This window comes from Fistularia commersonii, chromosome 12 (genome assembly GCF_037954325.1).
Source record: "Fistularia commersonii isolate RoL2024-O1a breed Wild chromosome 12, RoL_Fcom_v1.0, whole genome shotgun sequence".
Taxonomy (NCBI): Eukaryota; Metazoa; Chordata; class Actinopteri; order Syngnathiformes; family Fistulariidae; genus Fistularia; species Fistularia commersonii.
In genome coordinates this window covers 12,513,206-12,541,194 of record NC_141295.1, presented here as the reverse complement: position 1 = coordinate 12,541,194, position 27,989 = coordinate 12,513,206, and the positions used below count along the sequence as shown (strand labels likewise).

The 27,989-nt window shown below is 42.6% G+C and overlaps 3 protein-coding genes and 1 long non-coding RNA gene across 5 annotated transcripts; 2 read left to right on the top strand and 2 right to left on the bottom strand.

Annotated features, from left to right (window-relative positions):
• The first annotated feature begins 1,107 nt into the window (after window positions 1–1,107).
• LOC147228862 (uncharacterized) lies at window positions 1,108–4,258 on the top strand. Its single transcript, XR_015106932.1, has 4 exons — window positions 1,108–1,228; window positions 2,033–2,262; window positions 3,085–3,246; window positions 3,495–4,258. It is a non-coding gene; the product is annotated as an uncharacterized LOC147228862 (long non-coding RNA).
• Window positions 4,259–4,685: 427 nt separating this feature from the next.
• On the top strand, window positions 4,686–6,282 carry rasd4 (rasd family member 4). The gene has a single exon (XM_086156122.1). It carries the CDS (start codon window positions 4,909–4,911, stop codon window positions 5,533–5,535), a length of 627 nt encoding a protein of 208 aa, XP_086012248.1. The 5' UTR covers window positions 4,686–4,908; the 3' UTR covers window positions 5,536–6,282.
• A 4,365-nt stretch (window positions 6,283–10,647) lies between these two features.
• Window positions 10,648–21,822, bottom strand: LOC147228860 (phosphoribosyl pyrophosphate synthase-associated protein 1-like). Of its 2 annotated transcripts, XM_086157163.1 has the most exons (11): window positions 21,216–21,822; window positions 18,712–18,764; window positions 18,554–18,620; window positions 16,890–17,062; window positions 16,621–16,736; window positions 16,492–16,547; window positions 16,136–16,281; window positions 14,405–14,446; window positions 12,559–12,629; window positions 12,088–12,234; window positions 10,648–11,147 (listed from the first exon to the last, which is right to left on the bottom strand). In XM_086157163.1, exons 1-11 carry the CDS (start codon window positions 21,377–21,379, stop codon window positions 10,989–10,991), a joined length of 1,194 nt encoding a protein of 397 aa, XP_086013289.1. In that variant the 5' UTR covers window positions 21,380–21,822; the 3' UTR covers window positions 10,648–10,988. The 2 variants fall into 2 exon arrangements, with proteins under 2 accessions (XP_086013289.1, XP_086013290.1); XM_086157164.1 differs by lacking the exon at window positions 14,405–14,446.
• An 835-nt stretch (window positions 21,823–22,657) lies between these two features.
• On the bottom strand, window positions 22,658–26,483 carry LOC147228859 (uncharacterized). Its single transcript, XM_086157166.1, has 7 exons — window positions 26,403–26,483; window positions 25,795–25,917; window positions 25,579–25,720; window positions 25,390–25,498; window positions 24,904–24,994; window positions 23,931–24,116; window positions 22,658–23,572 (listed from the first exon to the last, which is right to left on the bottom strand). The coding sequence occupies exons 1-7, from the start codon at window positions 26,437–26,439 to the stop codon at window positions 23,445–23,447; spliced, it is 816 nt and encodes a 271-aa protein (XP_086013292.1). The 5' UTR covers window positions 26,440–26,483; the 3' UTR covers window positions 22,658–23,444.
• Between the last annotated feature and the right edge of the window lie 1,506 nt (window positions 26,484–27,989).

Below are 27,989 nucleotides of genomic sequence, written 5' to 3'. Positions count from 1 at the left end.
CGCTTCTATGCCATAAATTGGAATGCCGTGAAGAAGTAGGGAAAAACACTCCTATAAATAGATCCCAAGGATGACATTGTTGAAACACCGCTGGAGACAAGACAAAGAGAAGGGAGAGCTTTCCTTTTTGTTTGCCCTGAGCTGAACTGTCTTCTGCGAGTCACTTGCTAAATCAAGCAACCGGGGGCTATCGTGTTTCATGACACCTGGGAATGAAATCACAAGCGGCCTGGCTGACAGTTCTCTCATCGCACACAAATCTGAATTTTCTCCATGTACTTAACGTTGTAATTTGAAGTGATCGCGAGTTCCCTGTGAAAAAGTTCACGGACCACTTCCTCTCTGACAGCCACAGAGTTGAGTTGCAACATAGATGTTAAAAAGGGAACTGGAGTATTTTTTTTTTTCATTATTATAATTTTTGTGTTGTAATAATAAAGTCATTTACAGGTTCTTCTTCTTTTTCAGTGTTTTTCTCCTGACATTAGCTCTGTGCCCTATTCAATACTCAGCTTGATGTCATATCTAAATAATACATCAGACCACTCCGAGCCGCGACGGTCTCATTATAGCGTCTAGCCGCCACAAGAAGCCAGAGTTGTGGCTAATTCCCCGGCCAGAAGCAGCCACATCAGCCTGCGTGTCCCTCCGTCACCTTGCAGCCGCAGCACAGAAACTTCCTGAACTCAGTGTGAGACAAGCACTTTAATTACAATTTACAGTCTTTTCTGCAACAAGTAATTACAAGGTGGGCACTTTTTTTAAATGGCAAAAACGTGACTATACATTATCGGAAAGCGTTTACGTGTTCCCCATGAAATCACCATATGTAAGAAGGCATAGGGCATTCCTTGTAGACACATATAATGAAGAGAGCATTGGGATAAATGCAGGAAATGCATTTATTTCACCGTCACCTGGACATGTTGAGCCACGGCTGAAGCTCCACAAACATGGTGAGGAAGCGATGACGGACTTGCGTGCTATTTTTGAACTCTACAACCTGGCATATGTACTTGTAAACGGTTGCACAAACTGAGATATTGCAGACGGGCCAGTGTGTTAAGCAAACACTTTACCTCGTGTTTTGATGACTGTCTGCAGCGAGCGGAAGTTCATCAGTCGTATGTCCGCAAATAAAGCACCATTTTGGTCAACTATGATGACAAACCCAATGAAGTAATAATTAATTGCTGTTACTGGGTAACCCGCGAACCCTCTGCAACAGGTGAGTTTCGACGCATTCATATTATTCATTTTTTTTATCCAACATTTAATCATGTGAAAGTGCTAGCTGATGACACGCACCAAAACAACAACAATTTAGGGATGGTCTTGTGGAAATATGCTGCAATCACCATTTGGACATCACCAGTCTGGGCCAGGAGGCACCGGGAGTACTACAAGAATGTCTCCAAACCCTTCATTCCTCCAGGGATTCTATTAACTATTCAGTGGAGTTCAACTAGAGGCCTTCGATTTACCGCACGGGGAGCCGAGTCCTTTTGCAAGTGAAAGCCAAATGATAATTAATTCATCATTTTATATTAGTCAGTTCGGCGTTATTAGCTTACACTGCGGGAAAGCAGACACAAGAGTGGGGGTCCTTGAAATGATGGGGGGAGGGGTTTAAAGTAGCATGAGAAGGATGCCTTTGTATTTCTTATTTAATTTATCTATTTATTTTGGTATTGTGGGTGGTGGTGTTTTAATTTCTGGTTTGACGCAGGGCTTTGCGAATCCAGGACAATCTACTCCCCATAGGGAGCATAAGAGGTAACTTGATCACTCATATAGTCAATGAAGAAAAAAAATCTATTATCCAAAGGTTATGAATGCATAATAATTCATTTTTAAGTCGTGCAATCATCCCGTCTTGTGTGATCAGAGACAGGATGAGGCTATTCCAGGAAAAGTGAAGGTTAATTCCCATGTGGGGCAACATTTATATTTGGCATCTGTCAGATTTCAAGAGTGTCATCTTGTCGCATTGTCTTGACAAGATGACAGCGTTGTGCATGTTTCCCCACAGGGGTGTGTCGATGCGGACGACGGCGGCTGAAGGCCGGGAGCCGGCCCGTATTCCATCAACACATGGGAGTTCGGAGATGTAAAGAAAATGAAAACAATAAATCCTCTCCGATTGAAAGATGACAGAAGATGGTATCTGCAACGGGAGAAATCGTCTGAAAATGGGATTTCCAGGGACAGACGTGAATCGATGGCGACGAGAAACTGAATTCGGAAGCAACAGGAATGCAGGTTTGAATAAATAACAAAGGACTAATGAAGAGAGCGAAGTGTGCAGCTCACTTGAAAAGGCCCTACACACACACACACACACACACACACACACACACACACACACAATGACTGAGGGCACATTCACAGTAATGTCACGACATGGCTCGTGAGAGCTACCCGCTGAAGATGCATTCAGAACTCAAGGGCTGATCTCTTCAGCGGCTCTTAGCACATTTCAAACAGATATTTCCTTAATATTAACATTTTCTATTTTTATTTGGGGGAATGCTGTAAAAGGACTGCTTGGAATCTTGATGGCCGTGGTAGATTCTGATGTAGAATCTGCAGATTTAGGACGGCGCTGCAAGTGAACGTCATCCGCCGACACTTTGAGACACGCTAGTTAAAAGCATCTGATAAATTTGGCAAACGAGAAGTAGACATGCAAAAACCCTCGTCGTTTCTCTTAACAAGACAACATCTCGCGAAAACAGGAAAACAAACAGTTCAAAAGCATTCAAACGGTCATAAGAATACAAATTATATCTTGTGTGATACCGCACACGGTCAGAGCTTCCCTCCAAGATATTCTCTGTGCCTCTACCGATTGTCCTAGGAGGCTTATTAACGCATTTGTAAGCGTTCTTTTAAAAAACACCCTCCTTCATTCATACGCAATCAAGTCCTTCGGCTCTGAAGGTATACAGGTTCAGTGTGTGCTCAAGATACACAATGGCATTATTTTGAATAGCAACAATGACAACAAATACCACCATGGCAGTGCGGCGGGGTGTTTCATTCTGTTCAAAATGATTCTGCACGTTTCACGTGTGTTTGCAGAGTGACAGAACTTACCGTGTTCCCCGGGGCTTTTAGCGGTTCCGTGGTGCCGCCAAACGTAACCAGGCAGGGCGGAGAGAGTCGTGGTCTGTGGGACTGTGGCGGTCTCAGGAGGGGAATGTCAGTCAGTCAGACACCGTTCTGGAACCAAACAGGCAGCAAGTAAGTTTTCACACCCACGTATCATGGAGACATATAAACATTCTTTCGTCTCATTCACATACCATATAGAGGTACACAAGCATTCACTCCCACACTGACACATCCTAAAGAGACAAATCATGCACTCACTCATTGATTTGCCATATAGAGACATACATACATTGGCATAATATGGTTACATACAAAAATGTACCTTCTCATGTATGTCACATAGAGATATATGACATTCACCCTCTCATTTTACCTAGAGACATACAACCATTTACCTTCACTTCTTCAGACAGTTTAGTGTCACCAGTGAACCTGCTGCATATTTTTTGGACTGTGTAAGGAAACCGAAGAACCCCACGCAGACAAGGGGAGAACAGAGCGGACAGCGTTGAACCAGGAATCTACTTGTGGGATGGACCCGTCTCACCAGCAGGTCCTTACTCATAATGTTCCAATACCTTCTTGGGACTCTAAGCAGATAAGGGTTTCACCTCGGGTATTTGATCACGAGCAACAAAGTACAGCTATAAATATAAATTTGTTTAACAAAAATTATGTAGCAAATCAGGCCTTTGTCATTGTTGTTGCTGTTTTTGCAGAATAGCGTATACATGACTAAGATGAAATGTATGAAATGAGGACAGAGACGCCTCTGTGGCTAACAGTTGGGGTCCTTGAGGTGGAGGTCCCTGAGATACGACATCAGTTATGACCCCCCAATGGCGACTGTTCTCTGGAAAAAGGAAAATCTGGCTTGTCACCAAGTATTCTCAGCAGCTTTTACTGCAGCCGGGAGCGGCACGCTCCTGCAAAGAACACAGAGGACGGCTGTGAAGAATGTCAGGACAGCGCCACTTTCTCTGTAGGACATCTGCAGAGACAAGAGCCCTCGGAGTCATCAAAAAACTCTGCCCAGCACCGACAGGTTTTTTTTGCACTCATGTTCCGGCTTTGCCGGCAGGAGGTGCATAAGTGTGAAATGTACAACCTCAGTGATGTTTCTTGCCGATTCTTGGTTAATTGTCTGCATGTTTTTTATCTTAACAAAGTATCTCATGTTTGTTATGGATATTTTTCATTTGAATTCATAAATTAATTTCAACCAAATCTACATTGGGATTTTGTAAAACGGTGAGATCATCCTGTGCATCACACAAATCAGTTATATTCAGAGCAGCCTGAAAAGCATGGTAAATTTGACATAACTGACATTTTTTAACTCGTGATTCAGAATCACAGAGGCTTCCTATCATGAGCGGCATATTCCTGGTTTGCCGACTGTTCATCCACTTTCACCTTCTGAACTGTCTGTATAGAATAATTTGCATTCCTCACCACCATTGGTCGCCTTGAGTGTAGCCTTGAACAGGCAGCCCTTTACCGATTGGCTGAGGGTGCAGGAGGGCAAGGAAGCTGTCTCACCAAAACAGGCATAAAAGGGAGCGAGTGGAATCGCAGACTCAGAGGAGCAACTAAGAAGGATCCAGGAAGGGACCTGATGAGACCATTGCTTGTCTGATAGTCTGACAGGTGAAAAAAAAACTTGACTTCTAAAAGAAGAGGAGGAAGAAGAAGAAGAAGTAAGAAGTGATTTCAAAGAAATCACCACGAGGACGTCAGAGTACTGAGAGCATTTTGTGGACGATCTCTTGATCCATTTAGACGAGCAGCATGTCTCTGGAGGTGAAGGAGAAGACCCAGGTGCGTCTCGTGTTCCTGGGGGCAGCGGGGGTGGGGAAAACAGCCCTCATCCGACGTTTCCTCCAAGACACGTTTGAGCCCAAACACCGCCGGACCGTTGAGGAGCTGCACAGTAAGGAGTATGAAATCGGAGGGGTCAAGGTCACTATTGAGATCCTGGACACTAGCGGCAGCTACTCCTTCCCTGCCATGCGAAAGCTCTCCATCCAAAACAGTGACGCCTTTGCTCTGGTGTACGCCGTCAACGACCCCGAGTCGCTAGAGGCCGTGAAGACCCTCAGAGATGAGATTCTGGAGATCAAGGAGGACAAGTACACGCCGATCGTGGTGGTGGGGAACAAGGTGGACCAGGAAGACGAGCGTCAGGTGTCCACGGACGATGTCCTCTCCACCGTCGAGATGGACTGGAACAACAGTTATCTGGAGGCATCAGCGAAGGAGAACGCCAACGTGGTGGAGGTATTCAAGCAGCTCCTGCAGCAGGCGAACCTCCCCAGCCGCCTCAGCCCGGCGCTTCGCCGGCGTAGGGAGACCTTTCCCAAAGACACCAGTTTCCGGCCGCCCATGAACAAGACCAACAGCTGCATTTTGTCTTAGTGAGCAGAAAGAGACGGCGACGGTTGACAAAAAAGAAGATATGAAAAAGTGCAACTCAAGACAAGGAGAAAGACACAAAAAGCCACGACTTTCCTGAAGTGTGTGTGCGTGTGTGTGTGTGTGTGTGTGTGTGTGTGTGTGTGTGTGAACATACACTGACTGACACTCCAGGGTTCACAAGCGTGAGGAGGGGAAATTGAATCAAGCTTCGACGACTGCCACCGAAATAATAATGCATTAAAAGCAGTGAAGGGACATACGTTCATTACTCAGTTGTTTACTACCCGTGTTGTTATCGCTGCTTATTTGGTGCCACGCTGCTAATGTTTTGATCAACGTGAAACTTTGGGTTTCCCATATAAATGTCCGCTTTTGTCGAGATTATTCAACTGCGGCAGACTGTTTACCAAAAAAAAAAAAAAAAATAGATAATTAAAATACTGCGTATCTATATATGGTGTTGTATGTGCAGGGGCTGTAACATTCATGTAAGATGTTATATTGATTTACCAGAACATATGTAGCACACTCTTTTTTTTTTTTTTCAGTCTCTATACAATACATTAGCATGAATATATTTTTTAAAGTGGTGAAATGCAAACTGTAAATACACCTATCGTTTTTGGAATTTATTTGTATAAATTTGATCCTTTTTTTGTATCACCTCAAAGTCTTTTGTTGTACTGTTTATTTAAAAGTGCGTGTGGATCTTTAATGTGGAATAAAATACAAAAGCACAAAGGAAAAGCACTGTGTGGAAATGAATAATGGTCAGCGAATTGTGAGTCGGAAAAGAGTAATACTGCACAAAACCAAAGGTATAAATACATATAATATGTTGCAAATCATGAATAATCTAAAACATAAACATCTTACATTCCTGACATAAAAAAAATTAGAAACCATAATCACATCAGAAAACTGCTATATTCTGTTATTTCATACATTTAACACCTGCATAGGTGAGGGGTAATGATTTCCGCTATCCTCGGCCGAGACGGACGTGTAAATTTCATAAGAGATTTGAGAGCTTTCCCATCACTTTTGCCATCAGGGCTTGATTGAGCAAACAAGATTCTGTGGCCATTTATGACTTGGCTGCCCTTCCAGGTGGAAGTTATATGACACAAAAACAGGTACCGGCATGATCGAACTTCACGACGAACTAAAGCGTCCACATATTTCAAGAAGACTTGCATTGCTGATGAAGGTTGAATTTAAGGGTAGAGGAGTGAGAGGGGTTGGGGTGGGTCTCTGCACATTCATCATTTCGCCATTACATTGATGCAGGCGTAAAAAGGATTCTCAGGTTTTATCTTCTACTTGCCTCCAACGCTTAAATGAAGATATTTGGCTGCCATCTGTTGGCAAAACAAATGAACTACATTCACTGGAACACCCTAGTTGAAAATACTAATAAATCACAATATTGTCTTCGGAGGTTCTCTGTTGTCCAGGTCGTCATAATTAATTCATACAAAAATCTGTATGCACCATTGCTAATAATACAATTTGTTGTGGTCAAGCTCATTATGACTGTAATTAAAACATCTATTTTCATTTTGGTACCATTTTAAATTCACAATATACCGTATGTACAAAAGTGATTATAAAATCAATACTACAACATATAATAGTTAAGTTTTTTTTACAAAAAAAGGCAATGATATAGTTGGACAAAAATGGATAGTTCATCCAAAAATCAAAAACATCCAGACAACTGTCTGTAATACTATTCATTCATTTAGAGGTCGGCAATTTCAAAATAGGAATATGTGGCGGTCCAGGTGCCAAAAAGAAATTTGAATAAAAACAGACATAGTGACACATAAAGGGAGGCGCAGTGTTTTGTGCCGTCCTGCAACAGCGAGAAGGTTCCTAGTTTGATTCCAATAGTTGTGTGTTTGCGTGACGAGCAAAAGCTGGACTAGGTTCATGTGACAGTAGATTGTCGGCCAGCCAGAGAGCAAACAGCTGAAAGGCTGCCATTTGGGTACGAACCCCTGGAGGGCAAAGAAGTCTGACTTTATCAAGTCAAACTCCAGAGCCTTTGCATATCATAGCATTTAAATACTAAATCGCTCAGTTGTAACCTGGCCAAACTGGTTGCGGGGGGGGGGGGGTATACCTATTGTGTAGTTCCTGATATAAACAGTTTCCCCATGAGCAAAAACAGTTATAGAGCTAAGGTCCAACAACAACCCCCACCACCACCAGACCTCCCCTCCTTCCCTCCCCACCCCCCTGAACTTCATCTGATTAGAACAAAGTTTCCTGTTATATTTTGAGGAAATGGCTTAGTATACGTTTGTGCCTGGTTCCTCTTTCAGTCCACATTTAAACCTCCTTCCGCACTCGCCTCTCGTTCATCTGTGGAGAGACGCAGGCCGGGCAGCTTCAGTCACCCAGGTGTGTGGAATTTGACATCTCGAAGCATGGAGCGCGTCTTTCTTCGATTAATTTACGGGCCGAGTTGAACGCTTGGGGGCTTTCATTGTGGGAACTTAGAAGAAGACATTCGCTTCAACAAGTTGGGAGTTTAGGGTAGCAAATTTTACTTTTCTCGACAGAGATCATTTAACACAAATGCTCTTGCCTCTGGACTTGGTCAAAGCTCCTCAGCAGATTTACGTGACTCTGAGGCGTTTGGAACAAGTTCAGGGTCACAGAGCAAACACGGCGAGGTCATCAAGCAGAATAACAGCGTGTCTTATCCTCATATGGATGCATTAGTATTTTAATGCAAAAAGCTTTATTTCTTCCTTCCCGTTCAAACTGAAAATAGCTGATGTAAGGCTCCTCACTAGCTGTCCAGTAACAAGACAGAGCAAATTGGTAGTGAAATAATGGAGTTGAATTGCAATGAATTTTTTTTCTGTTGGTATTCACACACTGAGAGCGATCGAAGGCCAGCCGAGAAACAAATTCTACCCGTACCTTGCTGATTGAAAGATGAAGATAATCAAGACACATGATCAAATTTCAGTTCACTCCTGCCTCACTGAATCTTTTCCATTCACCATCTCTCCCTGAGGGGTGCATCATTTAATGACACATGGGTACGACAGTCTTGGACAACTTCAAAATTCTTATGATATTAATGTGTCACTTCATACTGCAGCGTTAACCTTTTCCATGCTTCAGGAAGCAGACGGCCTCCCCTGTAACTGAAACTGCTACTGAAAGTATTGGTGTTTCAGTTACTCCGGAAAAATAGTTTTTTTTTTTCCAAGTGTATGTGCATTATAAGACAACAATTTCACAGATGTCTGTGACTGTTTTCACATGAAAATGCAAACCCTGTCGGAAATTTGACTTTGCCAAAACAAATATTAAAGTTAAATGTAATCACGATATTTTGCAGTATGATTCGTATGAGTCCCGGAAGAAGACCAAAGAGGAGATTTGAGAATTAAATGAAAAAGAAGGTGAAGTTAGTTGGTGTGAGAGAAGAGGGTGCAGAGGAGAGGGTTAGATGGACGCTGTGGCATCTCCTGATGGGAACGGCCCAGAGGATAAGAAGAGGGGTATCATTCGTTTAAATTGCTTTTTAGGCTAAAATAATAATAGATTTTAATACAATCTGTTCAGGCATTAGTTGAAGAAAAGGTGTGTATTTAATAACATGAAGTCTATGGATTTTCTTCAGTACCTTGGATACAACTTCTGGGGGATGTTTTTCCGAAAGAAATTTGTCAGCACCCCTTGTACATTGCCCTGCTTTTTAATTAATAAATGCATACATTAAAAAAGTCACTAACCGTCGGTGGATTTAAAGGGATCGGTGTTGCATGTCAGCCAGGGTGTTGTGTTCAGCTGAGGCCGGGCTCCGTGGTGCGTTCTGGTTCCTCACAGCGGGCGTACTCCCAGGAGCAGAATGAGGGAGCACCGGAATCTCTCCTCCTCAGTTTACATTCACCATTGGACCGGAGTCGGACTGAATACCGATCCGTTGTGATTCTAGAGGAGGTTCTTCATCACCGATTGACGCGGGGATGCGACATTGTCAAAGCTTAATCCTTTAGCAATCGACCAGAGTATCATCCGTCCTGCTCCTCCAGCGCCGGATAAATTTGCACGTTGAAGGGCATTTTACAGCGTCGTTTGCGTGGAGAAATTAGTTTTTCGTCATTGGTCGTTTATTTTCCCATATATATGCCAGGATATAAACTGCTTTTGTGCTTGAATAAACCTGCCAGGTTGAACTGTCGCCGAGTCCGATAGTTAGCGGCCAAAATCACTGCTAATATTATAAGACTAAAAGTTGTGTTCCTTCTACCAAGTCTGCGTTAGCGGCCAGCCTCACGGCTAGCGTAGTTAGCATGCTTCCTTCTGAAGTCTGTTAGCAGCTAACCTCGCCCCTAAGACTTGGCACTCCTAGCTACAATTAGCACTGTTAAATGCCTTTTTTACGGTAACGCTTCAATGATGCTTCAATTTGTATATTGTATAGTTATTTTATTGCCTTTTTGTATATTTTACATGTATTTTATTGCCTATTTGTATATTTTATATATTTATATATTGTCTATTTGTAGTTTCATATTTGTATTGTCTTTCCAGGACTACAGATGGAAATTAGCTATGAGCTACAATCTGGTACAAACATCTCTGCCTCTGTGCTTAATGTAATTGTACACTGTCCTAATAAACTTTTTAAACTAAACTAAACCAATGGCGTCATTCAATGAAAAATGAGAGTCCGCCTTTTGAATACTTGACGCTCGCTGAGTGAGTAGGTCAATAAGGACTTCGCATTGGCAAAGGCCACTGCAGTTTTGGGGCGCCATCTAGTGGTGTCCTTTGAGTATTGCAGGCAACGTCAACAAATCCGCGTGCCGGAAGTGGGCCGCGGACCTTGAGTTTCTCCATTCCTCGTAACACGATAGTGCTTTATAAACAAAAATATGTAATGATTTAAGTAAAAATTTGAATGACTTGTCCATGCTACACTGCATATTTTTAATACTGCAGCAAAATGTTCTCTTATAAATAGAGTGTAGAGCCCAAAAACTTGTTTGAAGGAAGTATAAGTCATAATTACAATGGTCATATTTTTTAGATTAATAGTTATAGTACTCCACTGGTGTTAAAAAAAACAAAAAGGCAGAAGTTGTTTAACACAAGATGAACTGCTTTATTTGCAAAATAGTGAACATCACGGAGACGTAGTACATAACATGTTTTATGGTGCTCATTTATGTAGATGTCAACCGGTGTTGTTTGTAAAGCCCCAGTGTAGCAAAGAGTAGATAATGAATGAATATATGACTTCCATATTGCTTCATGTGTGCGGTACAGTAAATACAACCGTTTTGATTAGACACATGCCAGAAAAACAAAAGAGAAGCACAAATATGTGTAGACATAACTGAAGTAAACAATGCTGTGGTCCTCTGTGATGTTGTGGTCATATGAGTGGCATGCCAGTGACCCTTGGGGCACCTGGTGCCTCAGTCATCCACGGCAATGTTGCGGAACAAGTAGGCCATGGACTCGCCGTTGTGGATGCGCCTGATGGCCTCCGCCAGGATCATACTCACATCCACGGTTTTGATTTTTGGACACTGGAGCTTCTGGACTTCATGAGGGACGGTGTTGGTCACAACGACCTGGACACACGACAGGCACTCATTTCGACCCTCTCCCAAATACAAACTGATCTCAGCAGCCTTCCATGGCAATAAAAGTGGCTTCTAACAAACACAGAATGGCAGTCTCGCCTCATTGCAAGGGTTCAATATCAAAAACTTTCATTGAGTTTGACTAATACAACTACGAAGAGAGTAAAATGGACAGTCACGGCCATCTGATAAGAAAGCAGAAAATGTTTTAATTGCTAAATGTATAATGTACACAGGAATTTGCTTTGGTAATTCAAGCTCTTTAAGAAAGCAGAATTACTGTAATTTCCAGACGATAAGCCGCAACTTTTTTCACGTAAACAACGATGCGGCTAATATATGGACCTTTTTTAAGGAGGGTGCTAACGAGCTTCACGCCGCTAAAACATTTATCCTCGTCACATCGGACCGATGAAATGACCGTGAAATTCTGAGTCTGTTCAACTCTGACACTGAAGAAGACGACTTTGACAGTTTTAGTGCGCAGGAGGAAGACCGAGATAGCGATCGGCTAGCCGGTGCGGCTTATATTGAGGTGCGCTCAATAGTCCGGAAATTACGGTAAGTGATCCGGTATTGCAGCTTATGCTACAGCTTAATGCTGACCTTTATGACAAGTCTTGTCTGATTTAGACATTTGGGCCAATTTGCTAAACATGTGAACCCATTGTTTTTTAAATTGTGATGAGTAAACTGGTAGTAGCCCCATAATAATGGGCAAATAAATTGTTGAAAAAATTAAACAAACTAGTAGCTACTACTATTGTGGTTACAACCCTTTTTGTCTTATTTTACCAAAAATAAAATTCTTGGAATGCATTTATCAACATTGAAAGGAGACATGGTAGTTATTACCATTTCCTCGCCTTAGATTCAACCTTTCCATGCATTCTCTTTTGTAAATCTGTGACTGGACAAGTAACAGTACCTCATCAATGGCAGACTCCTCCAGCAGCCTGGGAGCCTCTGCGGACAGCAGGCCGTGTGTCGCCATGATGTAGATCTTGTAGGCTCCCCTCTCCTTCAGAATTTCTGCTGCGGCGACAAAGTCCGCCACGTCATCTATGATGTCGTCCTGTTGAGACGGTACATCGGGTCGGCATCAGTGAGGAAGATTAGGTTTCTGGGCTTTCTGGTCTGAATACTGGTCTTTCCTAAGTTGTACTGTTCTGATGAAAACTGTAGATTTTTTCAACCCATTTTTAGAACATTCCAAACATTAGAAAAGGTCAGAATAAATTAAAAGGCTAAGTTTTTAATATGCTAGAGCCGCGATAATTAATGCCTTCTTTCAAACTCCATTTACACAATGACATTTTGTGTCTTTTGTTAATATCAAGGGCGTGACGGTCTTGATTTGTTTCAACAACGATTGGACGGTTAAAGCCCGACGTCTTACAATAATGATGGCAATTCTGCCTCCTACGTCTCCGACGACACTGATGGGGGGTTTCTCCTTGGCCATCATCACTGAAAGATACAGATAAAGAAGCCGTCACTACCTTGCGACGGCAGCTGGTGGTAAATCATCAGCAGCAGGCGAGAGGATCTGATTGAAACCTGCAAACACCATGCAAGGAGGCATCAACGCCAGAAAGCTTCCAAATACGGTGGCACCAATCCAGTGACTGCAGGACGTAAGGTTTTTGAGGATTCAGCAACATGAATCAAGTCATTGGTGAATTCAAACCAAAATTAAAGATCGCGTACATTAAAAAGTTCTTTGATTTTATATGTAGATGGAAAACTGAGCACAGAACTGAAGTTCTATAATTAACAGACAGTTGATAATTATTAGTCATAGAGGCAAGTACTGGTTCAAAATCTGACAATGTGGAAGTGGGGGAATTTCCAGATTTGAAAGTACTCCCCAAATTCAGAAAATCAACACGATGTATGGGGGTAACATACAATTTCAAATAATCATTGACTCCGCTAGATTATGCAGAAACACCAAAAATCCTTTTCCAAACCAAAAGGAAAGTAAAAAAAAAAAAATTGGGGCATAATGATTTTAGGAGCAGGACAAAAAGAAGGTCATAGAAGAGTGTGACCAACTAAATCAATTGTTTTGCATTTGAACACGTTGAAAACTTTGTGCACGGAATGCATCGTGGACATTCCAGATAATTTGAAAATTCACACATTGCAATCAGTGGATTAACTGCCATTGACGTGAGAAATTACAAGAAAATTATGCACTGCTCTTGAATTGGTCCAAGGGCTTCATCTAATCTCTTTGAATGGAAACACGTATGGTGATTCAAAAAATAAAAAAATAAATAAAAAATAAAAATCACTTTCACACTCCGGGGTGAGCCCGAAGTTGATGCGAGACCGAGGGCTTCCTCCAAAAGAGAGATACATACATCAAACTTGCATTTCAAGGTCATGTGTCCAGATTATGTATTGGGTTGTTTTTGTGATTGAGTCCAAGCAATAACACCCAGCTTTCCAAATCCACATATGATTCTGACGCCCAACTATTCCTTGAATTAGTTCAAAGGCCCTTAAAAGTTAACTTTTAGATGATACATGTATTGGGTTGAACTTAAAGGCCACTGATACTGTACTGTATTGTTAAAGGAATTTAATTAATATAGAATAAAAACTGTTCTTCCAGTGGATTACCTATGCATGCGGATGCAGATTAGTCCCGAAAGCATAAATCATTTTAAGTGTTAATAAGGCCCGAATTAGAAAACAGCCTTTGTGCTGTTTAGGTAAGTGGAACGAGCGATTTGGATGAGGCATCAATAAAAGCCAAAAACTGGGCTGGCTAAAAACACTGGCTTTGGAAGATTTTGTGGCCCTCCGATGCTGCAGAGTCAATTTACACAATCGGAAATCAATGAATGTCACGGGCGGCGAGTTTAAATGGAGCCTCGTTTCCCCCAAGATTGATTCAAGTTCAATATTCGCCCTCGCCCTATTTCTATCGCTTCACATCGGGGGTTTGTTCTCTGGAGGGAATCGATGGGCTAGTTGCTGAGTTTCTCTTTCCGCTGTTTGATTCAAAGCAGAAGTCGGGAGCAGCGACAGCAAACAGTTTTACCCACAGGACATCTCGAATGTGGCCATGGAAGGGTTTTTTTTTTTTGTTGTTTGAGGGGGTGGGGGGTCATTTTAAGAGGAAGCCCTCGGTAACACATGTTATTCCAAGCAGAGAGAGAGATGCGAGCAACAACAGGAGGAAATAATAATAATAATAATAATAATAGTATTTTCAAGCCTCATTATCATACTTGGGAGCTCTATCCCTCGGAATTGGACACGAGATCTGCCGCCTGTGTTTGCAAAACATACCGAGGCACAGTCAGATGAAAAACAGACAAGACACTGCACTTGATGTGGCATTTCTCGTTCTCCAGATTTCCCCCCTGAAAGGTAGCGGCGGCATTCAATAGGTGAGAAAACAGTGAGAATGGCCTCGATGGCTTCTGACACAGCAGTTGACGCTGAGTTGACGCTGGACAGTTAAGGGGAAGCCGAATTCAGAGCAAATTGAAGATGTGATGTGATGGAGGACATTATTCTGGCAGGGTAAAGTCAGTCATTGCGTCCCAAAGCCGGCTACAAATAGGAAGTGGGGCTGAGGGAAGTGTGTGTGTGTGTGTATGTGCACGGTGTGCGGGGCTGTTCTTGCCTTAATATGGTAATTTATGGCAGATTTAGAAAACAGCCTGGGGTAAAAAGGTCAGTCCGGAGTGTAGGTTTTGGAATGGTGCCCCTTTTTTGTTCCCGTGTGCTCTGTGAGGCTTCAGTCTCTTCAGTTTAAAGATAAGAATAATAAAAAATAAAAAAAAAACCTTTAACTGACACATCCATGGGATGGTTTGGAAATATTGTCAACTTCAATCTTCACCCTGGGGGGTAGAGGCCTCTCAGCTCTTATTTGAGGGCTCCCCTTCTTTACACAGAACTTGGTAGAACATAGCTTTATCTGACTGAGATCCCTTGATTTACTGCCTACAAAGAATATTCTGACTTCACCAGTAGCTTTATTATCAAGATTTAAAAATTGAGACAGATGATTTATTGCCAATGGGGTTTCTTGTAGAAATCTTGATTTCAACTAGAAAAGAAATAACGGCAGGCTTGCAGTAGTAGGAACATAGACGCACATCCTTCTTAAAAACACCCTTTGCAAGCACGAGCCCTTCAATACATCAAGTAAAGAATATGACAGTGCCCTATGCTATATTACATCAACCTTTTATTTTTGCAAAAAGATGGAATAATCGATTCAACAACACTGTCAGAGAAGCGAACTGAAAAGGCTACCCATGTTGAATTTACATTGGGAACCAAAGAAACATGTGGTAAACTAATTTACTGCTATTCCCTCTAAACAAATAAGATGTCACAATAAATGTTATGGATATAATCTGTTATAATTTGCCTGAAAGATATTAATGATTAGTTTATTATAGCCTTTATGCAACACAATCTTTGCACACATGTCCTCTCTCGTAATCTCTCAACAGTCCTAGTCGAGGCAGAAAGCTGCCAAACAGGTTTAATCTTGTTTTTGCTCACAACAGTGTGTTCAACAATCTGGAAACTGCTTTGAGCTGTGATGTGCCCTCATATGACTACTGTGGTGCAATGCATACATAAAGTGAACTTGACAGTAGAGTGGTTTTCATTGACAGTTGGGGAAAGAAAAAAAGCAGCTTGCAAACAATATACATATGTGTATATATATATATATATATATATATATATATATATATATATATACACACATATACATATATATATGAAGAAAAACAAAACAAAAGCCACCCTGGGCTCAATTAGGTTGTTTTGGCCAAGGAGAAAACTATGTGGGTTTAAAACATCAGAAAGATGTGCTGCTTTTCAGTATTATGGAGGCAAAAACCAGCAGATAACCTGGACAAGTAACAAAGCAAAACAAAAAACAGCATGTAAAGAGAGGAAATGTGTAAATATGCACGTTTTGTGTCTCTTACATGGCAGCTCCAGGCCCGTGTGCGCTGAGGTGGTGCGGAACAAGGGGGGTGACTGTCGACCGTCGGCCATGTCGGATTCCGAATGGTTAGCCTCTCCGTGCATTACGGCTAATCCGAGCCGTAGCCTCTCAGCGTAGGACTGAGCTCTGGGATGGGGCAAACCAAAGTCAAAAGGAACGGACGCATAACTGTTCACACACGTTCGCTGAAGAAAAGAAAAGGAAGTTTGCAAAGAGGGTTCGAAACAACAGAAACAAGGACAAAGGGAAAGGCAGAAGAAAGAAAGAAGCTGCTGTGGAATTCAAGAGAAGCGATGCTAACATTGGTATCGGCGTGGTTCGATTCCGACTCCCTACCTTTTGGCAGCTGATGGGGACTTTGCAACGATGATAGCATTCCTGTAGTCTGGAATCTGTGGAGAGAGAGAGAGAGTCAGCATGGAGTCCTTCAGCATGAATAGTACTGCAGGTACACTCGGGCATTACCTCCTCTTGGATGTATTGAATGAGGAAGGGGGAAGCTCTCAGGTTGTCTACAGGGAAGCTGAAGAACCCTTGGATTTCCTTCTGATGGAGGTCCATTGTGATGATGTGAGTTAGCCCTATGGGAACAGTACTGGTTATATCAGGGGTTTCCAAGCAACTGGTCATTTTCATTTGATTTGGATCATTAAAAGCACAAAATTAACTTAAAAGTTCATAACTTAAATGTCAGTCAAAAGCCTGTCTGTAGAACTTCACAACGCATTCCATACCGGCTTTAGCGAGCATGGAGGCAAGCAGCTTGCAAACAATGGACCCCCTTTTCCTCATCTTGCACTGCTTGCTGTATGGAAAATAGGGGATGACCCCAATGATGTTCTTGGCACAGGAGGTTTTCAGGGCATAAGCCATAACCAGCAGCTCCATGATGGCAGTGTTGACATCTCTGCAACAACAACAGACAGGCCAGATTATACATCATTGCCCCGATTGAGAGGCTCACTGGAAACAACAGTATGTCTATCGGTGTCTATAGAAAGTACAAATCTTATATGGACAACAGAGCTGGCCCTTTAGCATCCAAACAAGGACTGCATTTTGAATCAACAGTTGTGGATTGCCTACAGGTCTGTAATGAAACATCCACACTCACTTGTGGATGTATTTATTCCATAAATATTTTCCAGGGCATTTGTGGTCTCGAGGTTAGCCTCAGCAGTACTTCAATGCAACATGATATTTAATTTTTCCTTTTTAATTATGGAGTCATTCCAATCCAATTGCTACTCTGTTGCTGAAAAGCAGCAACTGTGCTGTTACATAACAGGTGTTGAGCGTCTTGCTCAGTTCTGCCATCATGTCCAAATATGTTTCAAGCCCCGTTGGACAAAGCCACGGCAGTGAGGTAAATGAGTACAAGTCGGTCAAGAGTCACATATCAGTAAGTGTTCGCTTCACTTGCTTCTCCTGCCCAGCTTCCTGCTTCTCCCTGCCATGAGGTTAGCAGGACACCCCCCCCACAGATTTCATGGGCTGGGAGGCTTCTCCCTCACACTAGAATGATTCACGATTGCCAAGAGATAAGCAAAAGGCGTCTCAAAGAGAGACCGGGGTAAAACAATCACTCTTGCGCTGTACCAGTAATGTGGGATGAGGTTTCTGCAAACAACAATTTTATGACCTTTGTGACAATTTTTTGAACCAAAAACACTCAGTTTAACACGTATATCACTGACTGGTGTATAAGTGTGTAAGTGGTGCAAAGAGTCTCTGTTCCTACACAATGGTGAAGGAAGTTTCAAAAATGTCCCTCCCCATGTAAGTCACTTTCGCACTCTAGGAACTTTTTGCAATTCTCTGAACATTTTCAGAAACATCATCATTTTTCTTGCACTTGGCAAGCAGAGAAACCAGGGACTGCAGCTCCTCAAACCATTTCACTTATCACTAATACGTTCCCCCAGGGGGACAGGGGTTCCTAGAACGAAAATTTTCGAGCTGGGCAGTTCTTGGAATTGATTTCTTGGAACTTTTCTGTCCCTAAAGCGGCCACAGATGCACACATTGTGACTCCTTTTGCACTGGTTGATTTGTTCAATTGATAAAGTATAGCTTTTCAGAAGGCCAGATTTTCCCCTACCAGCATGACTTGGCAAAGCTATTCTGAAATTATATTTAACTGTCCTTTGAACGCTACAGTGTGACTGATACCATTTCTTCCAGAATTGATTTGTGACTTTCATGATCCCAGCTGTTATGGTTGGCTGTGGATGATGTCGCCTCCCCACCCCCAGTCAAAAGTTAATTCAATTTCAGCTCAACTTTTTTTTTTCTTTGTCCTCATAGAGTGGTGTGACTCACCGTGAATCTCAGCTCTACTGATGCAAAGGTGTAAAGGCGAAAAGAGCATAGAGGTGTGGAATTCTTGCTGTCTCACCTGGGAATGGTCTGAATGATGAAGATATCTTGCCCGCGGACAGACTCCTTCACATCCACCCTGGTCTCTGAAAGTAAACGTGGCAAGTTCAATCCACAGGAGAAAACAAAATACTTTGGAACAACATGAGCACTCTTGCGGATAATTATTAGCCATACCTGAGTTTGACTCCTGAAAGACCACTGACTTGCCCAACTCCACGCCCAAACGCCTAAAGAAAATGTAAAACACAAGCTCACAGAACGTGTTCATCCTTTGACAACCAATGTGGGTTTTTTTTTTTTTTGCCACATTATGAGAAGCCGAAAGCGATATTCTCAGAGGAAAACATTCATCTAGTAAGGGCCTTGACTGGATACTTTTATTGCTGCAAAATAAGGAGGCACTAATTCTTCAAGAAACAACGACCACAACAAAACAAACATTCGCAAAAGAAGCGAAAAAAATAAAATAGCTGACGAGAATATGAATACATTCAATGTTGGCAGCCAGAATGGCACAGTTGTGGTCAACACTGACAGCTATGTGGCTATAAATCAGGTTGCATCTTGAAAAACCTGTGGCAACAGCTGCGCAAGTACATGACAAACACTGATAGTGCATCAATTAGATTAGCTCCCCAGCATGAAGTCAAAGTCTGAACACACCCAGGCATTATGGATGAAAGGTAATTGTGTTATCCATTAAAATGTTGTAACAAGTTAAAAGAATGACCTTGATTTGCCTTGAAAGAGCAGATTAATCAAGACTTTGACTTGTGAAAGCAGGACACTGCCAGATTTGCAACAGATGACAGCAATGCCGCAGGTGACAACAAGCCTCGCCCCAATTTGCATCGCTTAACTCCTGCCTTTTGTCTATTATCTGTTTCTGGGCCATCGCCCATAACGACTTCTGTACATGAAGGCTGACAAACAGCTCCAGCCATTTGTCTAAAAGGGGGAGAGGCTGCAGGAATGAGATTTGCAGCCATATGATCTATTTTGCGCATTTAGTGCTGAATTACATGGCTGTTATGATGGTTAGCTTAAGCTCCAGGAATAATCTCACACACAAAAACTCACACAAAGCTCAGTCACACAGTGTGCACCACACAGCAAACATTCAGTCTCATATTCATTGACATATTCTGTGTGCTGATGTTGTTTTTTAACCTTTGCTCCAAAAGAAAATTGAACTTGACCAAGGAAGTTTCAACTGCAGCAAAGATGTTTAGAACCTCGCTGGGCTGATAAGGAAGCTAGCATACTGCATGGACTTTTGTCCATGCAGTTTTGACAAATCCAGGCTTCAACTTTATGAAAAACAAGGCCATGCTTGTTTGTGTGACGATTTAAGAATAAGAATAACTTAGACCTTCAAGAAGCCATTGGCCAGTAAAAAAGTAGCCTGAAAAAAGGAGACATGCAGTGAGGAGCTTGTCTGCCCTGAATACTTCCAAGACAGAGCAGGGGCATGGACTTCTTTCATCATGATGACTCTCGCAGACAGCTCCTTTGAATCACCCACTCGGACATTAGCAAAAACAACTCACAATCTAATAATGCAGTCCTTTCATCTTGGGAGATAAATAGGGGGCTGCTAATCTGTTAAGATAAATCCAATGGAAATCACCTTCAGATTCCTTTTTTTGTATGTTTTTGCGAGATTTTGCAGACTTCATAATGAGAACCCTATTCATTAAACGAGTTGGATCATCTTGCCGCAGATTGTGGAAATTCTCAGTATTTTCCAAATTGGCACAGAGAACCACAAATCCCTGAAGGAAACTAAACAAACGGACTAAAATGTATCCAGAGGATGCTAATTGATAAGCATATTTAATACGACAGCAATATTCTTTTCAAAATAGTTAAATAGTAGTTATTTAAACAATGTTATTGTTTGGAAATAACCTCAAAGTAAAGCGTTGTGTATATTCATAAGCCTATTTCGGGCACTTCCTGTCAGAAAATGGCGGAAGTTTATTTTGAAAGGACGCGAGTGCGTGTAAAAACACGGGAAAATGACGCTAGACAGTTGAAAAAACAAAAAAAACAAAAAACAAAAGTAAACTAATAGTGGAGAGAAACTGATTTAACACGAACGGGGAGACCAATTGAATATTTTGTCTCAGTTGAGCAGGGGAACGAGGTAAGTTTAGCCAAAATGTGGTGGTTTAATGACTTATTTGCTTTATTTAGTGTCCGATACACTGTGTTGTATCAATGAAATGCTGTATTGATAGAATGCCTATCTTAAGTTTTGTTTTCACATTAGCCCCGGCGCTGGTTTAAAGTCACTGAACTATCAATCTTTCTTACTTTTTTTAGCCGTTTTGCGCAATATTTCAAACTGTAACGGGCAGGTTGAGTCGGTTCTGAGAGTTAGAGACCGATAAACCGAGTTTTTTGGGAGGATAACTACATTAGTTTTCAGATTGTTCGTGATTTCCTTCGCTTAGACGTGAACTCTTGCTATCACAGATTTCCACCATTTTCGATTCTCCGTCCTCAAGAGTGCGGACGTGAACGCTATCATGGCTTACCACCCTTCTTTGTTTTATTATTATTCTTCTTATTCTTATTATTATTTAGCTACGGCAACATGGCGGGCGGCGAAGATGGCCCTCTTTCGAAAATTACTAACGACACAGTCGGGGGTATCCCGGACGGGCACTCACTCGGTGATTTTCTTGGCCAGCTCGGTGCAGGCGGTGGTGGAGTTGGCGGAGAAGACCCGGTATCCTCCCCGGGAAATATTCATCTTCGTATAGCCGTAAGACAGCTTCGGCGTTTGGGAACGAGAAACTAGAGACCTGTGACCCCCGAAACGCCGAATGGGCATCGTGCTGTGAAGTCGACGTGGTACTTCGACTTGTTTCCACTAGCGTCTGGTGCTTGAGGAAATTAAATGTAAAAAAAATGAAGGGGGAAAAAAAATCCGTAGCAAAATTGCAGCCACTGGGTGGCTTATGCGCTACCGGGCATCTTTAGCGTGGAAATGACCGAGAGCTTTGTGATGTCTGGTGCGCCGTGAACGGGTCAACAACCTCCACATCAGCGGAACCGCAGCCGGGCAGGCCGCCGAAGAATGGCCGGTGGATGTGAAGCCGAGCTCCGCGTTGTCTCCGGGACGGCTTCCCTCCCGCGGAGAATTACCCGTAAAGGAGCACCGAGCGCAGCCCGGGTACGGCACGGTCATGAAACTCCGGACTCCTCAGAAAAATGGACGGGTGCTGGCTGTCCCGTCGTGCTCACTGTAAACTTTGTTGCGACTGAACTGTGAACAGCGGGGAGGGGAGCGGCGGAGGGTGGGGGGCGCCACGTGCGCGATGACATCGCCCAATTAGGATGCGGTATTCTCATGTCGTCATATTGAAGCGCAGCGACCTCGGCTTGGAATACAGGGCACATGGGAGAAGTTTGCCCCCCGTCATGTTTAGCCAAGCTCTTTATACACAAAAAGAGAATGCGAAAGTTTTCTTTTTCTGTAAAGTACTTTCTTTAAAAAACTAAAATAACTTAAAGAAAGAAAAAAAAGCTAATGAAGACATTAAATTAAATATTTTTTTATGAATGATATTCCCTCACTCTTTAAGCTAAATACACATTTTATTATCAATAATAATTTATCCTTTATTAATTCCTGTGGGAAAATTTGCTCTCTGCAATTAAACCATGGATTAACCATGAGCAGCAGGCTGCTGTCCACCAGCGTCAGGGTAGCAGTTGGAAGTTCAGTGTCTTGCTCAACAGCACTTTGACACACAAGAAGATTTTATTGCCAAAATTCTTGCCATGTATTTAAACTAATTGATTTTTTTTTTTCTATTTTCCCACATTTAGTCTAGATGTAATCAAGGTGTCCTTAGATTTAGCCATGTTGGTTTGTTCATGTTCCTTCCATCCATCAAATGTTCATGGTTGTTCATCTCATAACCGGTGGATGGGCGTGAAAAGTCAGCGATATTTCACAACCTACTTATAACAAAAGGACTCACCAAAACCTTAACTAAGACGATCTGATAATTTTATTGCACTTAACTGTGTAAAATACAGTTCGACACAATTCTTAATCAAGAATCTTGATTAAATATCAAAAATTTCAGACACTCTGTGACAACTGCTAAAAATCTAACTAGAAAGTGCACCTCATATGCATTTACACATTGCAGTAAGTTTACAGATTATGGCATTTTGAATTCATTTAAACCAATTGAGCTTCTTTACAAAATACACACTGTAAAGCTTCATAAATTCCAGTATGTTCTTCCAGGCGATCACATAAAACACATACTTTGTTGTGGTAAAACTGCTTCTGCGGGCTATTTGTTTAGAATACAATCATTATAATGATCTTCTTAACAGTATACACGGAAGCGTGTGAGGGCAACTAACATGATGAGAAAAGGTAAGACAATAATATCCCAAAGAGAGAAACAAATGCGTCATAATCTAATTTCAAACAAAAGTGGCGATTTGATAAAATCTGAGACCAATAGAAATGACTGATAATTGACTTATCATGAAGAAATGAACATAATGTCAATCTGTAAGACACTTGTACGTGTAGGAATTTTTCACTTTGACCGTGAGCGGCGTGGCAGAGAGGAAAGCAGTCAACTTCTTTTCCGTGACAGATTGCAGTCGATCAAGCATCTGTTTGCAATACTGTCTGCCACTTTGGCTCGGTCGCATCCCTACACCCGAGGCGTTGCTCCACAGCCCGTCTGCAATCCATTTCTCAGACGTCATTCTTGCGGGCCGTGCCTCACATAGTAAGGAGAAAAAGGTACTAAATCGGTCAGCTTTAAGAAGCCGATTTACTCTTAATAGCCTGTCAGCCCACACGCTCTCAATATTTGATGTTCAGCTTCAACTTCATTCGAGGGTTACTGAGTTTCCCTCCATCAGCCTTTCAGCACCTTCTCCTTAAGGAGGTCCAAAATGACTTGCCTCTCCTGGCTCTCGAGCTCAAATCTTCGTTCCCTTTCTTTCTTCTCAGTGGCCAGACGGTCCCTTTCCAGAGCGATTTTACCTAAAGGTGAAGAAGGGACACAACGCCATGTAAGACCGTTGAACAAGTGAACAATTTTTTCCACATTAAAATGATATCTTGGCCTATGGAGGTCAAATAACCGTTCTGTGATGTGTTGTTCCTGCAGATGAATGAGTCTTCCAAACTGAACTAAAAACCAGTTGCATTTCTCGAAATGGCGATTATCCCAGTCGTACACCAAAGTCAACTGACAAATGAATTTGGTCCTAGCATGAAATGTACTGGCTATATAAGTCACAGTTTTATGGTGATTGTGCAAGTTTGTCACTTTTAAAACATCTGCGTAAGTGCACATGGTGAAAATTCACTTTATTTCATTGGAATCAAAACTCCTTACTCCGCTGGATCTCGAGTTCCTCTCGGCGAAGGGCGAGCTCCTCCTCTCGCAGCCGCTGCTCCGACTCGGAGCGCTTTTCCAAGAAGCTGAGAATCTCTGAGTAAGTCTGACAGCAGCACTGGCAGGCACGTTTGGAAGTGGGCGCCGCCGAGAGCTCGGCCACGTCTCCATGGTTTTCTTCGGATTCTGCGGGAACAAGAATCCGAGATGACAGACCATTTTCCTCTATCAGACGTCCCACCCGTTCAGCACTTTTCCCTTTAAAAATGTTGCGGAAAGTGTCGTGTTTTGGCTTTAATTCATAGTGATGACACTGCTGGTATCAACTAGCATATCATTAGTGCACGCTTCCTCTGAGTATTTTCTGTTTGTTGTGCACTCCCGCCTCACAGCAAGAAGGTCCCCAGTTAGATTCTAACAGGGGGGGGATTTCTGTGTGCAGTTTGCACGTTGTCTCTCATGTCTGTGTGGGTTTCCTCTGTCCAAAAACATGCAGGAGGTTCATCTGAGACCCTTAATTGCCAGACGTATGAATGACAGTGAATGGTTACATGTCTCTATATGGTGAGTGAATGAGAGTGTGAATGGTTGTATGTCTCTGTACGAGGCCCTGTTATTGACTGGTAACGGTCCAGGGTGAACCTTGCCTTTCGCCCCATGACGGCCGGAATATGCTCCAGCAACCCCCATAAAACCTTTAGTTCCGGATGAGCCATACGGATAATCAATGAAAATCAATGAATTATAAGTGCATGAGCTCCTCAGACATCAGCAGTCAAATATCGAAGAAAACCAAATATTTGAAGGTGATTAAGCATCTGTGACACTCCCGAATAAAGCTGCATATCAGATCATCTTTATTCTGTAACTGGTAAATATAGTCTTACCATAATGTGGATATTAAAATTTAATTTATTATAATTCAGAACTTCTCACAAATGGGTCCTGCCATGTGTTTTGAGTCTGGTTTTACCTGACGGAGTCGTCTGCCTGATGGTGACTCCGGGCTTGTCCTGCTCTGGAAAGCTCAGCTCCTCTATGGTTCGCTTTCTCAGCTCATCATCCTGCGACCAGGGTAAAAAAACAAAAAATCACATGCAGAAAAAAAAAAATTAGAAGTACTTTGCAGGTATTAGCAGCAACATATTTACTTCTGTATAATAGATGACCTGCAGCATCAGGAGGAAATACTATGGTTTTTACAAGCGTGGTAATGGAACGTGGAATCTGTCAGTTGTGTTTCCATCTAAACAATAAAAAGCTTTAACTATTTATTTCCACATTTTTGCCGTCTTGTTTTTTCCTTCGGTAACAGCTCCGACAGCACAAATGATTGACAGCTCGACCTCTTGTCTGAACGGCGATGACCCACGCTGTCAATATCATATTTAGAAACAGCCTGAGGGTGTGAATAGGAGGCTTCGCTCTCGCCTGTTTAAACAAGACAGCCGACACCCACCTGATACTTTACACACTCGCCGCTGGCAAGGAGGCCCTTCTCGGCCTCCAGCTCCAAAACCTCGTGGAGCAGATCCTCTTTTTGGGCGTACAGCCTCTCGGTCCCGAACCTGAGCCACGGCACAACACCCTCACATCAGGGGTTTTACACTAGCAGCCGCCCCGCTGCTCCCTGTTTGCTGCTACAAACCTGCGCAGGCTTGGGAAGTCCTGCTTCTTGTAGTAGTCCAGCAAGAGCATGGTCCTCTCCCTGCATCTCCTGGCGTCCACCTCGAAATTTTCATCCCGCAGGGTCGCCGTGACGATCTCCCCCACGCGGGCCCAGATCCGTCCTGTTGGGAGAGAACGCCTGACGCTTTTTCATGAAACGTCTCTCTGCCACCGGCGTCTCACGAACGCGGCTCACCTGGCTCTTTGGAGGCGAACGGGTTCCGCGCAATGACCTCCCTGAGGAGAATGATGTCGTGGCGAGCCGAAAAACGCACCTGGCGCTTTCTCGGGGTGGCGGAGTGACCTGACATGGAGTAACCTTCAGGCAGGACACAGTACCTTATAATACACGTAGCAAAGCGTAGCGATATTAAGAGCTATTTCAAAATAGAGGTGACAAGCGTCAGAACGGCGCAGGTATCATCTCCATGAGAACACGAGGGTGACCTCAATCTCACACGTCGCTGCATTTCGTGCAAAGTTACACTTCCTGTGTCACATTTGATATCTTTCCCCGGGTGATTATTTTAATTGCAGGTGTCCGGTCACATTTAAAACTAACATGGTGAGAGGGTTGTAAATACTCTGTCAACTGTTGTGATAGATAACAGCAACTCTATGCAAGTGTCATTCCAATGCAGCTATAAGAGCTGGAATGATACAGACCGTGTGGAGAACACTGTCAGGCCCGCAGGAGCCGCGGTGCGTTAAACCCCGGCAGTCACTGCTGATAATGTGTAACAAACAAATGCAATAATGTGCGTGATTAAAACAAAAAAAATGCACATGGAAGAGGGTTCTCACCGCCGCCGATCGGCGCCTCCAGGGCTTCCCGTTCCATGCTTCCCTCCTCCCGTGCATCCGGGAACCCGCCTGACGCACGTTTTACACGTCCACACACCAGTACAGGTTCCCCCACTGACGTGTGGTCAACTTGGCGGATCCTCCGGATCCGGAGCGCAGCGAACACTCGGCCTGCACTTGCGCCCAATGGCCACAAAGTGACACTGTAGGCATGACATTTAATGATCCAGATATTCAACCCTAGTTTAGATAGATAGATAGATAGATAGATAGATAGATAGATAGATAGATAGATAGATAGATAGATAGATAGATAGATAGATAGATAGATAGATAGATAGATAGATGGATGGATGGATGGATGGATGGATGGATGGATGGATAGATGGATGGATAGATGGATAGATAGATAGATAGATAGATAGATAGATAGATAGATAGATAGATAGATAGATAGATAGATAGATAGATAGATAGATAGATAGATAGATAGATAATTTCTATCCATCCAACAGCTGCAGTTGGTGCAGTCGCAGCTCAACACAGGCATGGATGTGTTCAGCATGCTTCTGTGAAGTGCTATTACTCTTTCTTTCTTTCATTCATTCGTTCATTTATTCATTCACTCATTCATTCATTCATTCATTTATTATTTATGGAAGGGCGAAAGCCAATTGCAGCTGTGATTGAAGGGATTCACAGTATCGCATGTATGTTATATTGAGACATAACCATTCACACATCATAAAGAGATACAACAATAATAACAATAATAGTAATAATTTATCCTTTAATAATCTCTATGGGGGAAATTCGTTCTCAGCAACTAACCCATCATGGATGAATCATGAGCAGTCGGCTACCATCCACCAGCGCCTGGGGAGCAGTTAGGCGTTCAGTGTCTTGCTCAACAACACTTCGACAGGCTAGGAAGAACCGGGAATTGAACCAGAAATGTTCGGTTCCAAAGACGACTGCGCCATATATATATATATATATATATACATACATATGTAAATAACCTCTCACTCATAAACACATTTTACTGAATTTTAGTCACTCACTCACACGTCATATTGAGAAAAACAAAAAGTCACCCTCTCATTTGCAAATCATATGGAGACATACAACTATGCAGTCATTCATTCATGCATCATATAGAAACATACGATTATTCACTCACTCATTCACTCCTTGTTGAGTTCACCCGGTTGGCAGTCGATAGCAGGTCCACATATAGAGACATACAGTCATTCACCCTCAATATCCTTCACTTTCTCAATTATTCACTTCTTTATTCCTACTTTTGGACAATTTAGGGTCTACAAGGATTTTCCTGCATGTTCTAGGACTGTGGCAGGAACCTGGAGGAACCCGATGCAGACACTGGGATAACATGGAGTCTCCGAACGGAAAACCGCCCTTCACCGCTGTCAGAACCAAACCAGGGGGACCAAGGTGAATATATTAAAAAAAACAAAAATGAGCCTCAGTGTGGACGAGGGCGCAGCACTCATCCTCTATGTAATTGCTAAGCGTGGTACGTCTCACGGCTATTTTAAGCCAGCGAAATTCAGCGGTTTGAAA